Genomic DNA, 19,609 nt, shown 5'->3' on the forward strand with positions numbered 1-19,609 from the left:
CCCAATCCCAGGTCTTCACAAACTAGTGTCACTCATTACTGACCCCTTCCTAGAATGGACAAAAACATAGCCCAAGTTCACACAGATGCATGGCTGTAGCTCAATCCTTAATGCACAGAATGATTTAAAACATTTTAAAAAGCAGCAAGTGGAACTTTATTCAAAAGAGACATCATCCCGAGAATGTCCTTTTTAACCCTCACATATGTGAATGAAGCATCATCAGAGAAATGGGATAAACAGGAATACCCACCTTAATTTGAAATAAATGTATACACCCTTACTTTCATTGCAGTTGTTCTTTATTAAAAGTGCAGTGGAGCATAAACTCTTTTTTTGCAACAATGCCACCATAGTACATCTGTGCATAAACAGTTCAGTCTAACTGTATCATTATCCAAAAAACAGACTGACTTGTGCATAGTTCCCACGGTTATTTGTGCAGTGCTTAACTAGAGTTACAAAGAGAATCTTCCAGAACTCACTTTAAATACAATCAGTTTCTTCGTCCCAAACTGGATCAATAATCCACCTTATCAAGCTCTTTAGCTCAGATCACCCACCTACAGCATTTAACGAGTTCTGTTTACGCCCCATAACAAAAAATCACAAATGTTCCAAAAGTGTCGGTCCCCCCCCCCCAAACTCACTATTGCTTTGGCTGAATGACAAAGAGCTCATTTTGAAACAGTTCCTGCTGTGACGCTTTCCACGTAACAGGCAGAAATCTGTCAAGTTCACTGGACCACAAGCCAGGTAAGGGCTCCCCCTTATTGCTCACAACTAATAAGGCATATTTTTCCAAAGGTGCCAATCTATTCTTGGGTAGTTCTAGGAGAAAGTCTCTTCCCTGGATAGCAGACTGTTTGATCTCTTGGCTCATAACACCAAAACATTCTTATTTGCACACAGAGGGGCAAGATATGCTATACTGTGCTGTTAACATGATGAGACCACGCAGTTCTCCACTTGTTTATTGTGGAAGACAACATTATTCAAAAATAATCAGTTTGTGAATGCAAGAATTCGATCCTGTTACAAAGTGAATATATATGTTTAAATTATGTGTGCGTGTTTTAAGTATAAAAACAGGAGAAAGGCCCCAGCCTTGAAGAGGTCACAACAGCACAATATTTTCACAGAATGGCTGCACTCTATTAAACTTTGTCCTCACCCTGCTGGGTACTCCATCTTATTTAACTGGATGTGTTCAAAGTCCTTAACAGTTGAAAAATCATCCATGCAATATCAGAATGATCAGCACTTTTGAAATTCAATTTTAAAGAGATCTTTAGAAAGCTCAATATACAAACATACAAAGCCCTATATACAAACATTAACATCCCAGCACAGACAGAACTCTGGTGGGGCACTTGCAGCTGCCCTTCCCCTTCTGCATGCGAGACAGAGGCGGGAAAATACAGGCAGGCAATTGGCTGCTTGCTGGAGTGAGGGGGCGTGGTGTGGCTGGTGCTGGGGCTCTCAGGCTGCCCAGCTTCAGTTTGCGCCGAGTTGGCAAGCAGGACAGTTGCTCTGCTTGCTTTCTCCTAGCCTAGTTGCCGGCCCTTTAAGGGCAGCTTGTCAGCTGTGAGTCGGGTTCTTTTAGTCATCTTTACATCTTTAGTCTCCTGCAAATGGAGCCTCAAACTGTCCAGAAAGTAGGGGACCCTCTTAAGGACCAAGAGACTGTCCGTAAACGGAAAGCAGACCGCAACTGGTCCAACTGGTTATGCGGCTATTGCATCTATATGGCAGTGGTCATGCAGATCCACCCTAAGAAATCAGAAGCTTTGGTCAAGTACCTTGACCTGATCCATAGGGCATCCAGGGACTACTCTGGTCACGCTTGGATGGCCTATGATGACCATTTCCACCTTAGGGCAGCCCACGACCCAGCGTTGGATCGGAGGATTCCTCAGTGGGAACTGTGGAATCAGATTGTGACTCATTCCAAGCCAGTGATGGGCCGCAAGGCCGACAGTGGGCATATCATTATTAGGAACCCACCTAGTCATGGTAAGGGGGGTGCAGGTGCGACTTGGGTTCAACCCCCCCGCATCTGCTATGAATTTAATGCTGCCGGAAGATGTAGCAGACAGGGCTGTACATACCCACATAGCTGTGCGCTCTACGGAGCACGGCATGCACTGTCTGCCTGTCCCCGAATGGTGGGGGGCAGACAGGGTGCCAGAGGGCAGTTCGGAGCTAGGAAGAAGGGTGGCTGGTCCCAGCCTCCAACTTCTTAAGGAAAGGGCTCCCACACTGATTAAACTCCCTCCCCTTTTGGATTTGTTGAAAGGATATCCTAATAGCAAGGCAGCAACTTACCTTGCTGAGGGTTTTAGAATTCCCTCGCCAGCTCCTCTGGGCCCTTCATGGGCGAATAATCTTCACTCAGTGAGGGGTATGGAGGAGGTGGTTCGACGAAAATTGGCTAAGGAAATTGGGGCAGGTAGGGTTGCTGGACCCTTCCCTTCCCTCCCTCTGCCCAATCTTTGCATTTCACCCCTTGGTATTGTGCCCAAGAAGGTGCCTGGTGAATTTCATTTGATTCACCATCTGTCCTTCCCCAAAGGGTCCTTGGTTAACGATGGCATCCCAGCACACTTGTGTTCCGTCCGTTACACCTCTCTTGATTTGGCTGTTGCCATTTTGCGCACCTGTGGGAAGGGAGCACTGTTGGCCAAGGCAGACATCGAATCAGCCTTCAGGCTCCTCCCAGTGCATCCGGATGATTTTTGTCTGCTGGGATTCCAGTTCGAGGGTTCCTTCTATTTTGACCGTGCTCTCCCAGTGAGGTGTTCGACTTCATGTTCTGCCTTTGAAGCATTCAGCACTTTTTTGGAATGGGCGGTCAGGGTGTGGTCTGGCTTGGCCACCACAGCCCATTACCTCGATGATTTTCTTTTTATGGGTAGAGCAGGTACAGGGGATTGCAGGTTTCTCCTCAAAGTGTTCACGGCCATCTGCAAGGAGTTGGGGGTTCCATTGGCTCATGCTAAGACAGAGGATCCCTCTTCGACCCTTACCTTTTTGGGCATAGAGCTTGACACAGTTGCAGCCTGTAGCAGACTGCCACAGGACAAGCTAGATATACTGGCCGGCCTGCTACAGGAGGCCAGTACAGCATCTAAGCTGACCCTGCGTGAGCTTCAGGTGATCACTGGTCCCCTGAACTTGCTTGCAGGGTCGTTGCCCCGGGTCATGCCTTTTTGAGGCCCTTGTGTGATGCCTTGAAAGGGCTGGAATGCCCTCATCACAGGGTTCGGGTTTCTGACGGCATGCGAGAGGATTTACGCATGTGGTCGGAATTCTTAATCAATTTTAATGGGGTTTCATTTTGGAGAGAGGAACTGCTACTCGAAGCGGAGCTCCAGGTGCACTCTCACGCAGCTGGTAGCTCAGGCTTTGGCGTCTACTTCAGTGGTGATGGCATGCCGCACGCTGGCCCGTTGAATGGATAGCAGCAGCTATTACAGTGGATTTGACGTTTTTGGGGCTCTTCCCACTCTTGGTGGCTGTGTACATTTGGGGTGAGAAGTTCTCCAATTCAATGGTCCTTTTTTGGTGTGACAAACAAGGAGTGGTCTTTGTTGTCAACCAGCAGATGTCCAAGAGGGTTATGCGCCTTGTGAGGGCCTTCGCCCTGAGGTGCTTGCAGATTAATGCCCTGTTTGTGGCCAGGCATGTCCCTGGCCTGCAGAACGGAATCGCCGACGCTCTTTCTCGTTTTCAGGAAGAGCGTTTTCGGGAGTTGGCACCTTTAGCTCACCTGGAGGAGGATCCTATGCCGATGTGGCTTTGGGTGCTCGGCTTGCCAGAGCTACGGATGCCATCTGGGCGTCACTAGCCCCCAGGACAAGGGCCAGCTTCAGTAAGGTTAGGGAATTTTGCCTGGTTTCGACAGGCTGGTGCCTTGCCAGAAATCTGGCCCATTCCTCCTGAGCACCTGATGTGCTTTTGATTGCACCTCAGGGACTCCAGTTATGCAGTTAGATCAATTAGCATTTACCTTGCTGCTTTGGTTTTCTGTTCCAAGGCAGCTGGGTTGTCTGATTTTACAGCAGATTTTCGGATTCGTAAAATGATGGAAGGTTTTCGGCAGGCTTCCCCAAGCCTGCCGGATTCCTGCCGCCCCATTTCCCCTGTTATCTTCTATGGTCTAGGTATTTCATTTGGCACTCTTTGCTCCTCAACTTTCAAGACCCTTCCGGGTTGGCCATGATAGGATAACTCAATCCTCGACTGAGTGATGCCTTGAGTCAGGATGTGACGCCCGACTGGGGTCAGGGGAAGGTAGATGGCCACCGCCATTTCCCCCAAGCAATTAGATGCTAGCACGCTGGGGGATTTTAGTTAAAATTTTCCCTGCTGCAGGTTTGTTGTTTACAATAAAATTTAATCATTCCAAGCCTAAGTCTCGCATGCTTCTTTTGGGGGTGCCAGTGTAAAAAAAGGGTCTTATAGATAAGTTAAGCTGATTACTTTTAAAGGCAACAATACTCAATATCACCTAGCCTTTTTGTTTTTAGAAGTAACATTTCAGTTTTTACCTAAACCACTCTAATACTCACCAGCATCACTAACTATGAGAAGGCTGAAAAAAATGGATTAAAATATATAAAATTCAACATCTGCAGTGCAATTAATGTTAGGAAAATTTGCTTGAGAACATATTTCTCCAAATGTACATTAGCTTTACTACACTACATCATGAATGTTACCACAAGGGTATGGTGAACTGATATGTGGCAGGTTCTGGATAAGCAAAGGAGAAACTGTTTGGAGTGGCGGTAGAAGGGTAGACGTGCAAGTGGTTTCATCATGATGCACGCATAGCCCAGCACAGGAGTCCTTACTGTCTTCTTTAGAGAGGCAGGTCTGTAATCCTTTAAAAATATATCTTGAATGATGAAAGATTATTTCTAGAAAAAAGGTGGCAGATTGGAAGGGTAAGACATACTCTAATGATATTGTGGCTTTCGACACCATTTAATTACCAACAAATACTGATTGTGCAGGTTATTTAGCTTTGCTAACACTCAACACCATTTTAGCTGAAAGTCTCGCTGCACAGTCAGATCCACCTTTTCATTATTTCATAGCAATTTTTCTCAATTTGCCATTTTCCAAGGACACTACTGAGTATCATTTCTTGCATTAAGCAACATGTGCCCCAATTCACCTAAGAAGCGGTCAGGCAGCTCCTAGTTGCAGCACTTTCAGCAGTGGTATTAAAACTGTTGCTCAGGATTCTTAAAACTGACACCCTCGGTTTGTCCCCAGCTGAATTCCGGGTTCTGGATCAGACTACTCTTAACCCCTAGATTGTAGGTGAAAATCTGCTGGTCAGCGGAGATTGATGGTGAAAGAGATCCACAGTTGAGTGCAGTGCGGACAGCAGTTGTGTACAGCCTTGCCCACAGAGTACTTAATGTGCTCAGCAAAGCAACCCTCCAGCAACACTCACAAGCTTTTAGACTCCTTAGCAAGGTGGGGCCTTGGGCCCATTGCTACATGAGTAAAAGGGAGCTAAATGAGAGGATCCAAAACAACATCATATAGGTTGGACAAGTCAGCTAAACAGCTGTCAATCTAATAAGAAGATGGTGGGCCAGTCAACCTATTCTTCACAGTTGTTGATGGCTGGAACCTTGAGGCCTAGTGCATGGTGGTGATTCCTTTGAAGCTGTCATGCAGAGGATGACATGTGGATGATTCCTTGGCTAAGAAACTTTAGATCCGTCCTGGTCTCGTTGATAGTCTCCTCTTTGTCCTCCTTTCTTGCTGAGCAGTTTCACTTCTCCAATGACCATGTCACGAGTGACTGCTTTGCACATGTCATACACTGTCAAGGCAGCTACACTTGCAGCTGTCAAGGCTTCCATCTCCACACCCGTTTTCCCATGGGTACAGCACAGAGCTTGGATGATCACTGCATGCGTCCTCTCATCCAAACTCAGCACAATCTCAACCAGACTCAGTGGGATATTATGGCACAGGGGGATCAGATAACTGGTCTGCTTGGCTCCCTGAATCCCTGCAATCTGGGCAACTGACAGCACGTCACCTTTTTTCATTTTGTTCTGCTGCACCAACTTAAATGCTTTCTCACCCAAATAGACTATGGCACTGGCTACAGCAGTTCTTTCTGAATCTGGCTTCCTACCCACATCCACCATGGAAGCATGGCCCTCTTGGTCAACATGGCTTAGACAATCTGGGACATGAAGTAATTTGGCAGTGGAGAAAAATCTCAGACCCTTCTTTTCCGGCTGGTTTGTCATCACCCTAAGGCACTGTGTGTCCAAACTGGAGCTCAAGTTTTTTTGGAGAATGCAATTGCTACTTAGTTGAACTTGCGGAATTCCTACTGCAGGCTGTCGTGCTGAGTGAGATCCTGGCAGGGCACGATGTCCTGTAAACACATTTTTCTTCAATGTTTTCCCCATCTGTTTGGATAAACTTGCTCTCAAAGTCAGCCAGTGGCCAAGCCTGTGGCCCCAATCTTTTAAACTCACTCGGTCCTGTAGTGCATCCTGAAGCAGTGGGAATGACCTCGATGTCGATTCTGAGGGGAAAAAACAAAATAGTTTTTAGGCTTACAGAAATGCAACATGCGAGTGGTTTTATGCAGAGTTCTAGGAAACCCTACAGAGCATGGAAAAAACCCAAAATAAACCCATAAGCCTCTCTGATAGTCAATGTCTCCAAATTTGCAGGCCGTTATCAGTTCTTGGGAAACAGCTGTGGAGGTCTATGGACCCGACAATCTAGAGAACGACACCATCACCACTACTGCCTGGCAGGACTTCAGATTTGTTTCTTGAGCAACGTGACAAACTGTGTGTACAAGATAGTGGGCACTTAGGAAGCAGCTTGTGACATGGTATGGGAATTGGCTGTTCGGTGGCTGGAGCAGAGGAGAGGAGACAAGATCAGCATTGGGTTCATGCAGGTGTAGTAGCATACCTGAAATAGCTGCTTGGTTCGTGGCCCAAATCACCAAACTCCAGCAATCCAGAAAACCACATTTTAGAACCGATCACGGAATACAGTAACACACGTTATGGCACCCATCAATTTAACCGTGTACACAAAAGTCCACTCTAAGGGTAGCGGTTCATTTGCCATTCCCAAACTAGCTCTGAGCTTAAGTTGCAGGAGGTGCTCATGATCAAACTCCTTTCTTTCTTTGGAAGCATGTCAATAAATTAAACCAGAAAGAAGTAAAACCACTTCACAGTGCCACACTCCTGACTTTTGCATACTGCTTTGGCTGCCACATCAGATGGGGGATGAATTTTCTCTGTGGCTCCTTTTTATGTTCAAGCTCCTGGAGGAGGAACGGGCAACGATAAGTATGAGAGGGGAACTCCTTGCTCTTGCGGTGTTAACAGGCACGTCAGGCTTGGAGCTTTTGTGGCTGCAAGCTCAGATTCCCTCATTGACATGCATTACCTTTGGCCTGGCAGGAAGCTGTGCCAGCTTCAGCTCCAAGTCTGCTGAGAACTGGCGCTCTCTGCCCTTGTCATTAATTCCCTTGGCTGTGGCAACTCTGCAAGCCAGTGCCAAGGACTGAGGAGCCCAACACAGCAGAGGCAATTCTCTTTATGAGCAAGGGAGGGAAATTGGAGGAAGACATAAACAGTAGCCAAATCACTCTTTAATGATGTGCACCTTTAAGCAGCTTTGGCCCAGGTCTGATAGAAATGTGCTCAGGAGGAAGCCACGGCTTCTTGCTATGAGAATGAGCCTTGGAGAATTATTTAGTTATTTGATTTTGTCTGTAAACTGCTTTGTGAACTGTTGTTAAAAAGTGGGATATGAATACTCTTAATAATAATAAAAAATAATGCTTTCCTCCTTCTCCTTTGCATGCAAGAGGGTAGAATGAATGCTTGTTAGTAGCTGGAGGGGGAAAATAAAATATTAGTACTTGCATGGCATTAAGGAACAGAGAACATCCATACTATTATGGGTGGGCAAAGTGCCCCAATGCTATTAGCTTGTTTGCTTGAATGGAGGCCAGAGAAAAAGCATAGCAGGCAGATTAGAGCAATATGAGGCTTTGGAATAAGAGCCAGAAGAAGGCCCCCATGTTTTGTAATCTAGCACGGCCGACACACAGCAAAGTTGGCATTGCCTTCTGTACACGGTGGCGGTGCCTCCTGTTGAATTCTTAACAGCACCCTGTTTTGGAACTTTCAAAAACTTCCCACAGTGGAAGCGAATGAATGTGAAAAGAACAGCAACTGAAAGATGCCTCTGAAGGGAAACTCTGAGACTGGACTCTATTTAAGAAAGACCTTGCTAAAGCAATAAAAGGAAGAGTGTTTAAATGTGGAGACAGCAGCAGCAGAGTAGGATCAATTCTTTTCATAGCCTTCAATTTGTATGCAGCCAGGCTACATTCCCCCAGGGTGTTCCCCACCCACTTCCCCCCCTCCCCCCACGCTCTAGCTGGCTTCATTGGAACTATGCAATAAGCTTCAAGTCCAATTAGGGAGCTCCTGTAGCTGCTCTCTGTACATTTGCACTAGCCTGTGTGTCAAGATAAAGCTGGCTCCTGGCTCAACTATGGTCAAAGATGCTGCAAGGAGGATGCCAGTGGGTAGTTTTCCCCAAGCTGTCAGACTCAATTCTGTTCTTCCCTATGTCACAGGATGTAGGCAGCTAGTCAGCCGATCCAAAATCGGTTGGATCTCATGTAACAATTCCCTCCACTCACAAAAGTGTCCTGCTTAATTAAAAGCAAACCCCCAAATGAGTTTCAACAGAGTGCCAGTGGGATGGGGAGTGTTTTAACAAATAGTTCTCGCATGCTGCAGAAGTGGTAGTAGTTAAATTGGTCCCATTTCCCAACTTATTCACAGCCCAACTATGCAGTTCTGGCAACACATTCAATTTTGAAGGGCTGACAAGAGTGGAGACAGGGGGGCTTGTTCATTTTAAGCTGCTCCCCTACAGATGATGACAGTGGAAGAAAACGAAACTCTCAGATTTACAAGACTCTGGAATGCAAGTTGTACATACAGCAGAAGGGTGATGTGAATGTCCTAAATTATGAGACTTGTCAAATTTATGTATACGTACTTTCATTTTTAAGATTTCAGAAATTCAAATACCCATACGCTGCAAATCTAACCAAGTCTGCTCAGAAGTCAGTTCCAGGAGACGTAATCCCAGGTAAGCATGTACAGGATTGCAGGCTCTTGTCAAAGGAATAAGACCAGTTATACCTGGCTTAGATTCAATGCTTTCCCAAGAGACAAATGTAATTATAGCATTATATGGCATGGCTTATTACGTACTGATGGGTCACCCACCGATGAGGATCATGGGTCTGTTCTTCATCTGGGAAATGTTGAACATGCCTGGAATAGAATGAAGAACAGTTACTAATTATGGGGCTTGCTGATTTTTAGACTTCAGCGTATTCTACTGTAAATGGAAACAACATTCCAGGCACTGTTATAGATACCAACATTAAAAATAGCTAGATAGTCAATCGTGAATCCAGCAACATACAGAAAGTCCTCATTGTGAGAAAGATATACTTTGAGTCACTCCAAATATAACGCAAAACAAAAATCAAGCTATGTTGACATTGCAAAAAGCACAGGAAATGCAAAAAACAACCTCCTGTATTATCTTGGTAAGGAATGGGGAAGATTAGCAATCTGCCTTTGGAGACCATCAAGAGCAACATTGGGAGTGGTCTTGGACCCCTACTCTAAATTCTTTTCCTATGGTGCTCTTGAGAGCCACTAAAAAGCCTGAGGGTTTATAAGGGTAGTTTTAACATTCTTGTTTCATTGCAATGATAAGGCACATTTTTGGCAAGTTATAAAGCTATATAAAAATATAGAAATGTTATGAACTAGGGCAGGGGTGCCCAAACCCCAGCCCTGGGGCCACTTGTGGCCCTCAAGGCCTCTCAATGCGGCCCTCAGGGAGCCCCCAGTCTCCAATGAGCCTCTGGCCCTCTGGAGATTTGTTGGAGCCCACACTGGCCCGACACAGCTGCTCTCAGCATGAGGACGACTGTTTGTCCTCTCACGTGAGCTGTGGGATGAGGGCTCCCTCCACTGCTTGTTGTTTCATGTCTGTGATGCACTAGCAGCAGCAAAGGAAAGGCCAGCCTTGCTTTGTGCAAGGCCTTTTATAGGCCTTGAGCTATTGCAAGACTTTCATTCATTCAAATAAGTTCATCTTTAATATATTCATTTATGTAAACTTATGTAAATTTATTCAATTTTTAAGTATAAATTAATTCTTTTTTCCCCGGCCCCTGACACAGTGTCAGAGAGATGATGTGGCCCTCCTGCCAAAAACTTTGGACACCCCTGAACTAGGGCATTACACTGCGCATGCTTAGACTTGCCTGCCATGATGCAAGTGCATCACTGGCTATACGCCATTTCCAAGGCAAAAGGCAGTATGCCCCTGAATACTGGTTGCAAGGGAACAACACTGGTAGGGCATTTATCTCTTGCATATGGGTTACCTAGAGACAACTGATACATCAAAGTGGAAGCAGGAAACTAAATGAGATGGGCCTTAGACCTGATCTAGCAAGGCTTCTCTTATGTTCTGCACAATGCCATCTGTGTTTCTTGGAAGAAAATAAACATACCAGCATGTTGCTTCTTTTTCCTGCCAACAGCAGCACCGATGACTTGAACGAGTTCTTCTTGCGTGGCATTAGATCGCAGGTGATCCCGCAAGGACACTTCAGAGTTTCCAAAAAGGCACACCTGAAAACAAAAGTGGATGTAGGAGAGAACCAAGTTTGCCTGGATGAAGAAGAAACTCAGGTACCACCAAAGAAAAGTGGATAAAAACAGCTTCAACATTTCTTCATTTCCAAGCATGATTTTGGAGCACATGTGCTGGAATCCAGACCCACAAGGACCTGATTCTCAACTACAGTGGCTAGCCACACCTCACATTTGCATGTAATACACTTCTCTTTGCCAGGACTCAGAAGCACCTTTTCCTCATTCTCGTAGCCGAAGACTAGTACCACAAAGAGGATGGTACTTCTTCCATATTGATCAAATATATCAATATTTAAAACCTCCTTGTAACAGGGAATAGTTGCCAGGATGTTGCCAGGAAAGGGGGGGGAGGCAGAGTGCAAGGCAGCCACTTTTTTCCCCTAGAGAAGCACTATCCAACAACTACTTTGATCTGCAGAGCTTGTACAATGGCTATGCTAGCCCAAGGTAGGCAGCCTACTGGGAGTTGCAGCTCATTTGCTTATACACAATTTGTCTTCATGCACTGAATGTCACTCCTATGTTGGCTGTACTTATTCTACAACAGTGTTTGCCGAATTTCTGGTGGTAAGCCTCAGGAGATTTGAAGGAGGGATGAGCACCAACCAAGATCTCTACGGCACTTCAGTTTTAAATATTTTCATAGAATAGTGTTTCTCAAATGCACACACAGTCATTACGAAAGTCTTTAAGTGCATGCCTTCTCACAATTCATGCAGTTTTAATCTGCACAAATGCCAACAGAACATACACACCTGAGGTTCAACTTTAAGAACTTTAATATTTGTAAGCGGGTCAGGCTATTCCACGCAATTTAGGCCCAAGTACGCTCATACAGTAAAACAAAAGAAACGGAAGCATCAGCAGCATGTTCCTAAGCTGAGTAAATCTGCTTACACATGATAGATAACATTGTGAATCTGTATCATGACGCCTTATTTGCAAGAAACAGCTCCTAGGAAGAGCAACAGGTTTCCTTGGCATGGCTAACAACTGGATTCAAATGAATTCTTAATTATTCACTCATACAGAAATCTCATTATCTGGGAGTTCTCTTCACACTGGGTGTTGCTGTTAAGGGATGAAAAGCACTCTTTTGGTGAGTCACCATGTAATGAAAGCTTCAAGCGATTCAGCTACCATATGATAACTACTAACTTCTGAATCCACTCCAAGTCGCGCAGTCATCCAGTGGGACACAAAGCATTGGCTTGAACATTCTAGGGATGCCAAGAGTCAGCTCTGTAAGTCACTTAGGCTGTGAAAACTCACTCTGGCTTGGTGTCAGCAGATGCTAGTGTGACAGCTGCTGTCACCACTGGGTCGCAAGTGCCAACATTTAACTAATTTTAAATACACAGCAGTTGAAACGTGGCAGGAAACACCGATTATCTTTCCTTGCTCCTCCCATCTTGTTCAGTCTGTGCAACACATGTCGAATTTGACAGATCACACAGCTCTGCAATGAGACTCTACTAATGGGAGGGGGGGAGAGAAGAAAGCCCAATCTTTCCACAGAACCCCCACCCCCTGCAGCTATGTTATTAGGAGTAGCTTGCCTGTTGTCAATTTAAGAGGATTTAACATAAAAAGTCAAACCATCTGTTTATCTTTGCAGCTTCTCACTAATTAGCTTCACAGTTCAAGCATGCTGCATTAGGAAACCAGAGGCTGAGAATGTTCCTGAAACAGCAAGAGCTGAGCAAAGAGGGACAGTCATTCCTTTAAGCAGTAAATCAAAAACCTTGAGAAGGACACAGCAGGTATGGGCACTTGGTTTACCCCTTGTCCCTAGGCAGCATCCAGACAATGAGTTCTGGATACATTTTGGACTGGATGTCAACTTCACCCTGCATACACTTAGTGGAACTTATATAATCAACTATCTGCAGGCATTCATAAAGCAGAATCGATTAAATGGGTGAACAATATGACACTACTACCTTCAAGTTTCCATCAGCTGTGATTCTTAATCGATTGCAGGATCCGCAGAAGTGCTCAGACATGGAGGTGATGAAGCTGACTTGTCCCTGAAAATGTGGCACCTTATATGCCTGCCATGACCCAAGGCATGGAGCCAGAAAGAGAAAGGAGAGGCAGAAGCTGAAGCACATCATGTTTAACCAAACTAACATAGCTGATCAGCAAGACAAGACTTTCTAGTAATCCAAGGAGTTGGCAGACTAGACTGCTATCAACTCCACACCTCTAAACCGAATCTTTACAACTAAGTATATAACAAGGAAACATCATCACGGCATGAAGACAAAAAAATACGAATGTATATTTATAATACGGTGAAACAAATACTGATAACTCTGTCCACTGTCCAAGGGCACGTTTTTATAAGAAGTGGTGCCCACAACTTCAGGGATTCTTCTTCTCATGCTCACCCTAAGAAGTATGCAACTGGAGGATCTCATGGTAGCTCTTCTGGTGGTAATTAAGTAGAAATGTGCTCCAAAGCAAGTCTCTGTCAAACTTCCTACGTGGAAAATGCTTCTGTGGAGAAAACAGCATGCACCCCATGTGTACATCATGGGTAGCAGCTGTACTTGTCTATATTTAGCCATTTGTACAAATTCCAGAAAAGCCACAATTGGACTTGGATGTATGGAGTCTGTAGAGCACATGTACAGGCAACAAAATGCATGCATGTAAACTCCTTATGCATAAGAGAAATCAGGACAGGTTATCATGTTACATGAACAGCATATACAGATGTCTGTGTAGAATCCCTTCATGGAAACCTTTTGAGGCCCACGACTTATGAATTGCAGGCTGTGAAGCACAATTGCTATTATCAGCCATACTAAGTTTTCTATTACCTTGGCCCCTTCTCTTAAAATATGTTTTACATACATACCACTGACATTTAATATTGATTTTGCTATGTTTAAGTAGTTGCTAAGTTTAAGCACTTATGTAAAGTAATGTAAAAGTACAGCATTAAAAACATAACATTAAAATATTTATCTCATGCACGTATAATTCCCATGCACAGTAATCTAAACATGGCTTGCAAGTTATTTCCAAAATGGAATTGTGCCTACGGAAAATTATAATCACACACAAAGCAACCTATGGGTTGTTTCACACATAACCTTTTCCAATCAAATGTCACATATGGCAAAACAGCTCATGTAATTTCCTGCTCACACCATGCACATTATGTGAACGTGGGTGTACACATAGGCATATGGTAGCTTGCATTTATTTCTCCAAATTTCATATAACAGCAGGAACAATACCATGTCTGAAGTAGCCCTAATCTTCATGGTTGGCGAGGACACAACAACAAGTGGTGCCGAAAGCCTTAAATATCTAAGGGAAAAAGGAACTACTCTCTTCATTCTACTGAAAGACTGGGAATTTGTTTCAGCTTTGCTGGTTTGCAAACAAAGTTTCCTTTGAACTTGCCACTATTTAAATTCATAACTTCAGGTGCAAACTTGCTCTTCTTTCACACCCTCCAATTCCAGTGTCATCTAGGCTAGTATGACTGACTCTTCCCTTTTAGCACAGTCTTTTAGTTCCAACCATCATAACTACCAGAAGCAAGCAGCCAGGGGTTTACCAGGATAGTTGCGACCATTTCACCTTTTTTGAGAGCCAATTTCACAGGCACCGTTTTATAAAGCATGTAGTCTCCTTATCATGCTACTCAGTACCTTGGCAGTGCTAGAGAATTCTTCACAGGGCAGCTTTTCCAGGTCTGGCCACCTCTGCTTGATTGTGTCCAGCATCTCTTTATAGCTTACCATTTTCTTGAAGTTCCACTTGTTGCCTAGAATGAGGGAGATCTTCAGGGAAGTTGTATAATGCATGTATTCTGTGATCAAGTTAGGTAAATAAAGCAACATTTATACTTTAGAAACCTGGTTAAATTTTTTAAGTAGGAACAATGAAGGGCAGAGAAGAACAGTTAGAAGCCAGTGTGAGCCAACATGTTAAAATGGTAGCATGGAATCTAATGCAAGACCCATGAAGGTGAATGGGAACCGTACAAGAAGAAAGCTTTCATGGTTCCTTTACTTTCAATACAGCTTATGCATTAGGGTAGTGTTTCTCAACCAGTGGTACAGATATCACCAGTGGTACTTGAGGTGGTTTTTGGTGGTACTCATGGGACCCCTCATGAAACCCACCATCCAGCAGTGAGGCCAGGAATGTGACGCAAAAGCAATAGGAAGTTCCAAAGCATGCTTTTCCATGCTCTTAAGCTTATGTGCCACTGCCACCTTCTAGGAAGAAAACAAGGGAAGTCTCCACTTCAGTAGTGACAAATGTTTAAAACAAAAAATTAGAGAAGCCCTGCTGGATCAGGCCATCAGCTACCTTTGGGTAGCCCACAAGGAGGAGAGGAAGACATACTTTTTTCCTGCCATTGCATAAGAACCCAGAAATAGAACATAGATGTTGGACTAGCAGCCCACAGTAGACCCGTGCTTCAGAAATTCATTTTCCCAAGCAAGCATAGCAGAACTAGGGCTGAAGCACTCACCATCAAAGGGCATGTACTCTATGAAGCGCACATCCAGGGGCTGCTTCTCCGTAAGAGCAACAAAATCCACCAGTTCATCTTCATTAAGACCTCTCATAACTACACAGTTCACCTGGGAGGTAGAAAAGGGCAACTGACTTAACCCATTTTTGCCTACAGGCCTACAGGTGTACACATTTGGTCCCTGTTATATATGCAACGTTGGGCAGAAATGGCTTTAAATCAACATGGATGACAGCATCACCTGCCACCCAAATACAGACTGAAGATCACTGCTGAAAAGGGCAGTTCTTGTCTTTTTGGAAGGCTAATCAAAACCCAGGTTATTGGGAATTTATTCCAGATCTTGATGGAGGCTCTACACTTTTGCGTTCCATTTTAGATTTAGGAATAGGGATCTAGGCCAAAAAATGGACACCAAGCATATTTTTTTTTAACATACTGTACATACCTAAGTATGAGACAGGAGAATGAAAATTCATAAGGTCTAACATAAGGATTCCAAATTTACTATGTCAGGAGGGGGAGCCGGGTTAGGGTCCAATCCTATCCAACTTCCCAGCACCGGTGCAGCCACAATGCAGCCCCGAGGTAAGGGAATGTTCCCATACCTTGAAAAGGCCTCTATGACTGCTTCCCCACCACAGGATGCAGTGCATGCCCCACTGGCATGCCCCATTGGTACTGGAAAACTGGATAGGATTGGGCCCTTAGTCTGTTGCAGCAAACACAAAGAGCCTTGTGGCACCTTAAAGACTGACCAATTTATTTCAATATGCACTTTCATGAACTGCTGTCCACTTCATCAGATGTAAATCTATAATGGTATCAAATCCAAATAAATTAAACATAAAAATTAAGAATGATATACATTTGGCTTATCAAAACAAATAATCACAACTGGAGTATATTTAAATGCTGCTTGACCCAACAGGAAGTGAATAGTAAATTAAGACAATGTTTGATCTGAGAGCAAAAGCATTCGGGTGCAACAGATAGTTGCACAGAGCTATATTATTCGCAAGCTACTGACAAGTCAAGAATGCTACCCTAAGACAGCCTCTCCAATGTAGACACTGACAAATTGGCAATGGAAAATAGAAGACAAAAAGCTCACTCCATATTCTAAAAGAAGTCAGCATACAAAAGGGAATCCGTGGTGTCTACCCAACCAGCAGTGGCTCTTCAAGACTTCAAGGAGAGGCAATTCCCAGTCATACTATTAGAGACCCTTTTAACTGGAGATACCAGGTAAACCTGCCCTCATCAGTTTCTAAAGCATGCAGCCCTTGCTGCTGAAAAGGAACAGACCACATTTGGCCTGTTGTATGGGCTAGTTCAGGATGTGACTCCAGGACCTCTCACACTCAAAGTTAGAATCGTGCCCAATTCACCCAGTATTGACTTCAAGATTCTAATCGCTGACAAGGAAAATGGATTTTGATCATACATTATTCCCATTCCAAAAACAATGCCTACTTCCAAACAAAACAGGGGGGGGGGGGGAATAAAATGCAATATGCAAACTCTCACCTTCACAGGATCATATCCAAGTTCAAGGGCTTTGTGGATCCCTTCCATTACCTTGTGGAAACCTAAAATATAATCAGGAATCAACTGTAAAAATAACCTCATGTAGAAGGGAAAGACTTCTAATAAGCTATTGACAAGAACTAAACATTGTAAAGCTCAAGTTTGTAGTCTTCAAAGATAAATTCATGACTGCCTGTCAAATATTTTGTGCTAAAGTTTGCTTTTTTATGTAAAATAAAAAGAACTATGGGTGAATGTGGGACTTCTGATGTCACACGCAACTGCCTTCTCCCCAATTTGTCTCTAGATAGCCTTTCAAATTATCTCTAAAGCCCTAAATCAGTGGTTCTCTAACTGGGGCATCTGTCCCCTTAAGGGGAAGGGGGAGGCAGGATTGCGATGCTTTGGAGGGGCACAGGGGCTTGGCTGCACTTACCACAGCCTGCTGCAGCCTCCCGGGGGTGTGGGGAGCCCACGCTAGCCACTGCAGGGCCCCCCAACATGCAGAGACAGTAAAAATAACAATAATAATGATCGCGATCCACTTCCGGTTTGTGATCATGAAACCGGAAGTGGGTCACGATAGTTATTTTGCCTATCTCCACAAGTTGGGGAGCACTGAGGAGGCTGGCATGGGGCTCCCTGCATCTCCAGGAGGCTGCTGAAGGCTGTGATGAGTCCAGCCAAGCCCCTACACCCCTCCAAAGCGACCCAATCCTGGTGATCGTGTCACTGCCTCCCCACTCCCCTGCAAGGACTTACAGTGGGACTCAAGCTCCCTGGGAGCTGGAGAACCACTGCCCTAAATAATTTAGAACTCTGAAAAATCACCTCCCCCAAATACACAACAGCTTATTCCTCAAGATCATTTGGCCTTCTTGCATGTCCTGCCATTGGAGGTTCAGATAGTGAGGATGGGAGAGGGCCTTTTCTGTGGTGGCACCTATAATGTGGAATTCCCTGCCCCGGGATATTAGGGTAGCTCCTTCTTGTTTTTGCTCTGGTACATATTGACTGCTTTTCTTTTCTGGCAAGCTTTTGAAGTATAGTTTTTCACTGTTGATTTGGTCCATGTTAACATGGACCATGTGAAATTTTAACAGATGAGTGAGGAGAATAAAAAGCAGAGACTCCCAAGATTCTTGCCAACAAGTTGTTTTCATCCAGTGCCAATTCAGTGACAGTGTCACTGCTGTTCCTAAAGAGAAGAGTAACAGCAGGGCGAAGATAGAAAAGGGCCAGACAAAAGGTTCAAGGTTCAAATAATGTGTAATGCCACAGCCCGACTTGAAGTCAAAACTTATTTGTCAGTCTTCTATGCTTCAGAGAAACCTACTATAACAATTGCCAGGTTTACTCTGGTAAAATAAGCTTCCAGACTAAACATGACTGCTGGAGGAAGCACACTGTGATAAACAACCCAGAATTACAATCAGGAATAAGACGCTCAGAAAAAGACTTGAAAGCAGGTCAGAAAGAAGAGGTGCTTGTACTGCTTCAGGCAAGTTCAGGTGCAAAAACAGTCAGCAAAAGAGAAGCATCAGCTTAGAACACAGAAGTGTCCAGGCACAGTGTTTATCAACTGAATGGGAGCATTTTCTTAAGAGTAGATGAAGTAAGCAGCAAAAAGATCTTTCTTTTTGGGCATCAGCTTTGCATATCAGTCACTTCAGGCAAAAGGCAGTTGAGACCATTCAAGTCAATAGCCACAGCTCACCATTTCTTACTCCAGGTGAAACTCATGCGAGATGCCCAGTTTGGATTATTTCCTTCATTCCCCACTGCATCCATCCCATCACGGTGATGCTGCTGCTGCAGGCCTGTCTTACTACAAGAGTCAATGGGGTTCTTGCCTCCCTAACTTAAGAACACTAATGCACATGGTGCTTTACTATGTGCATGGTAAAAATGGCATAAACAGGCCCCTGCCCCAAAGAACTTAAACACTAAAATTTAAGGGGGTGGGGATGCCAGAGAAATTGAGGAGGATGACACCAGAGTTACAGGGAATGAGTAAGTGCAAATACATATATCGAGGCTTAGCTTCAGTAGGGGAGGAGGACTATTGGCAAGTTTAGAAAAGGCTTCACAGCAGAAGCAAGTGTTGTGGAGAGACCCGAGGAGAGATACCATGCTCTGCTCCATGCACACACGACTGCAAAAAACAAGGGAAGAGGAAAGCTTTGGATAGTCGAGGGTGATATAAATAGAGAAGCAAAGGTCAAAGTCAGAGATATGCAAGAAAACAAGAAATGGGCGGCAAGGAACAAGACCATGGAGGGCTTTGCAGGAAAGGACACAAGGAAAACTGAGTAGTCAGAAGTTAGTGCTGGGATTAAGAAAGAGCATGACATGCTACACAAGAGAGCAAGAGAGCTACGCAGTCTTGCCAGCAGAATTCTGGCTGCACACAAAGGTACTGAGATGCTACAACAAAAGACCAACCATGGTTGCAACAGTTGAGGCCAGAGAGGTTGAACAATGCATCAAGAATCCTATCAGCCAGCTGACAGCTTCCCACAGCTCAGCACTTGCTGAAGGAGTCGCTTAACATTGCTTTATTAATTTAAAAAACCAACCAACCCAAGATTAGAGCCCTGCCTATTTAATGCCACAGAGTGTTCACAGACTGGTCCAATCTAGTCACTTGAGCAAACTAGTATCAAATGTCCAAGATGCTGAGATGCCATTAGCTTTCCTGAGCATTACACAGAATTGGTCGTATTGCAGCAGGGTTGTAGAACATAATGTTCATTTATCCAACCTATATCTGAAAGCAATGTGTTTT

General features: G+C 44.4%; 1 protein-coding gene across 2 annotated transcripts in view; it reads right to left on the reverse strand.

The window, feature by feature from the left end:
• Nucleotides 1–284: 284 nt before the first annotated feature.
• MOCS1 (molybdenum cofactor synthesis 1) overlaps nucleotides 285–19,609 on the reverse strand; it is a 40,043-nt gene continuing 20,718 nt past the window's right edge. Inside the window, exons 5-11 of one of the 2 annotated variants that reach the window (XM_066618649.1) lie at nucleotides 16,822–16,883; nucleotides 15,289–15,400; nucleotides 14,456–14,571; nucleotides 12,728–12,838; nucleotides 10,640–10,760; nucleotides 9,330–9,377; nucleotides 285–6,571 (exon numbers count right to left, since the gene is read on the reverse strand). In XM_066618649.1, the coding sequence (XP_066474746.1) occupies nucleotides 5,727–6,571; nucleotides 9,330–9,377; nucleotides 10,640–10,760; nucleotides 12,728–12,838; nucleotides 14,456–14,571; nucleotides 15,289–15,400; nucleotides 16,822–16,883 (1,415 nt within the window). In that variant the 3' untranslated portion in view covers nucleotides 285–5,726. Of the gene's footprint in view, nucleotides 6,572–9,314; nucleotides 9,378–10,639; nucleotides 10,761–12,727; nucleotides 12,839–14,455; nucleotides 14,572–15,288; nucleotides 15,401–16,821; nucleotides 16,884–19,609 lie in introns of both variants that reach the window. The other variant, XM_066618650.1, reaches the window with a different exon arrangement.

This window comes from Tiliqua scincoides, chromosome 1, assembly GCF_035046505.1.
Source record: "Tiliqua scincoides isolate rTilSci1 chromosome 1, rTilSci1.hap2, whole genome shotgun sequence".
In the NCBI taxonomy this organism is placed as follows: domain Eukaryota; kingdom Metazoa; phylum Chordata; class Lepidosauria; order Squamata; family Scincidae; genus Tiliqua; species Tiliqua scincoides.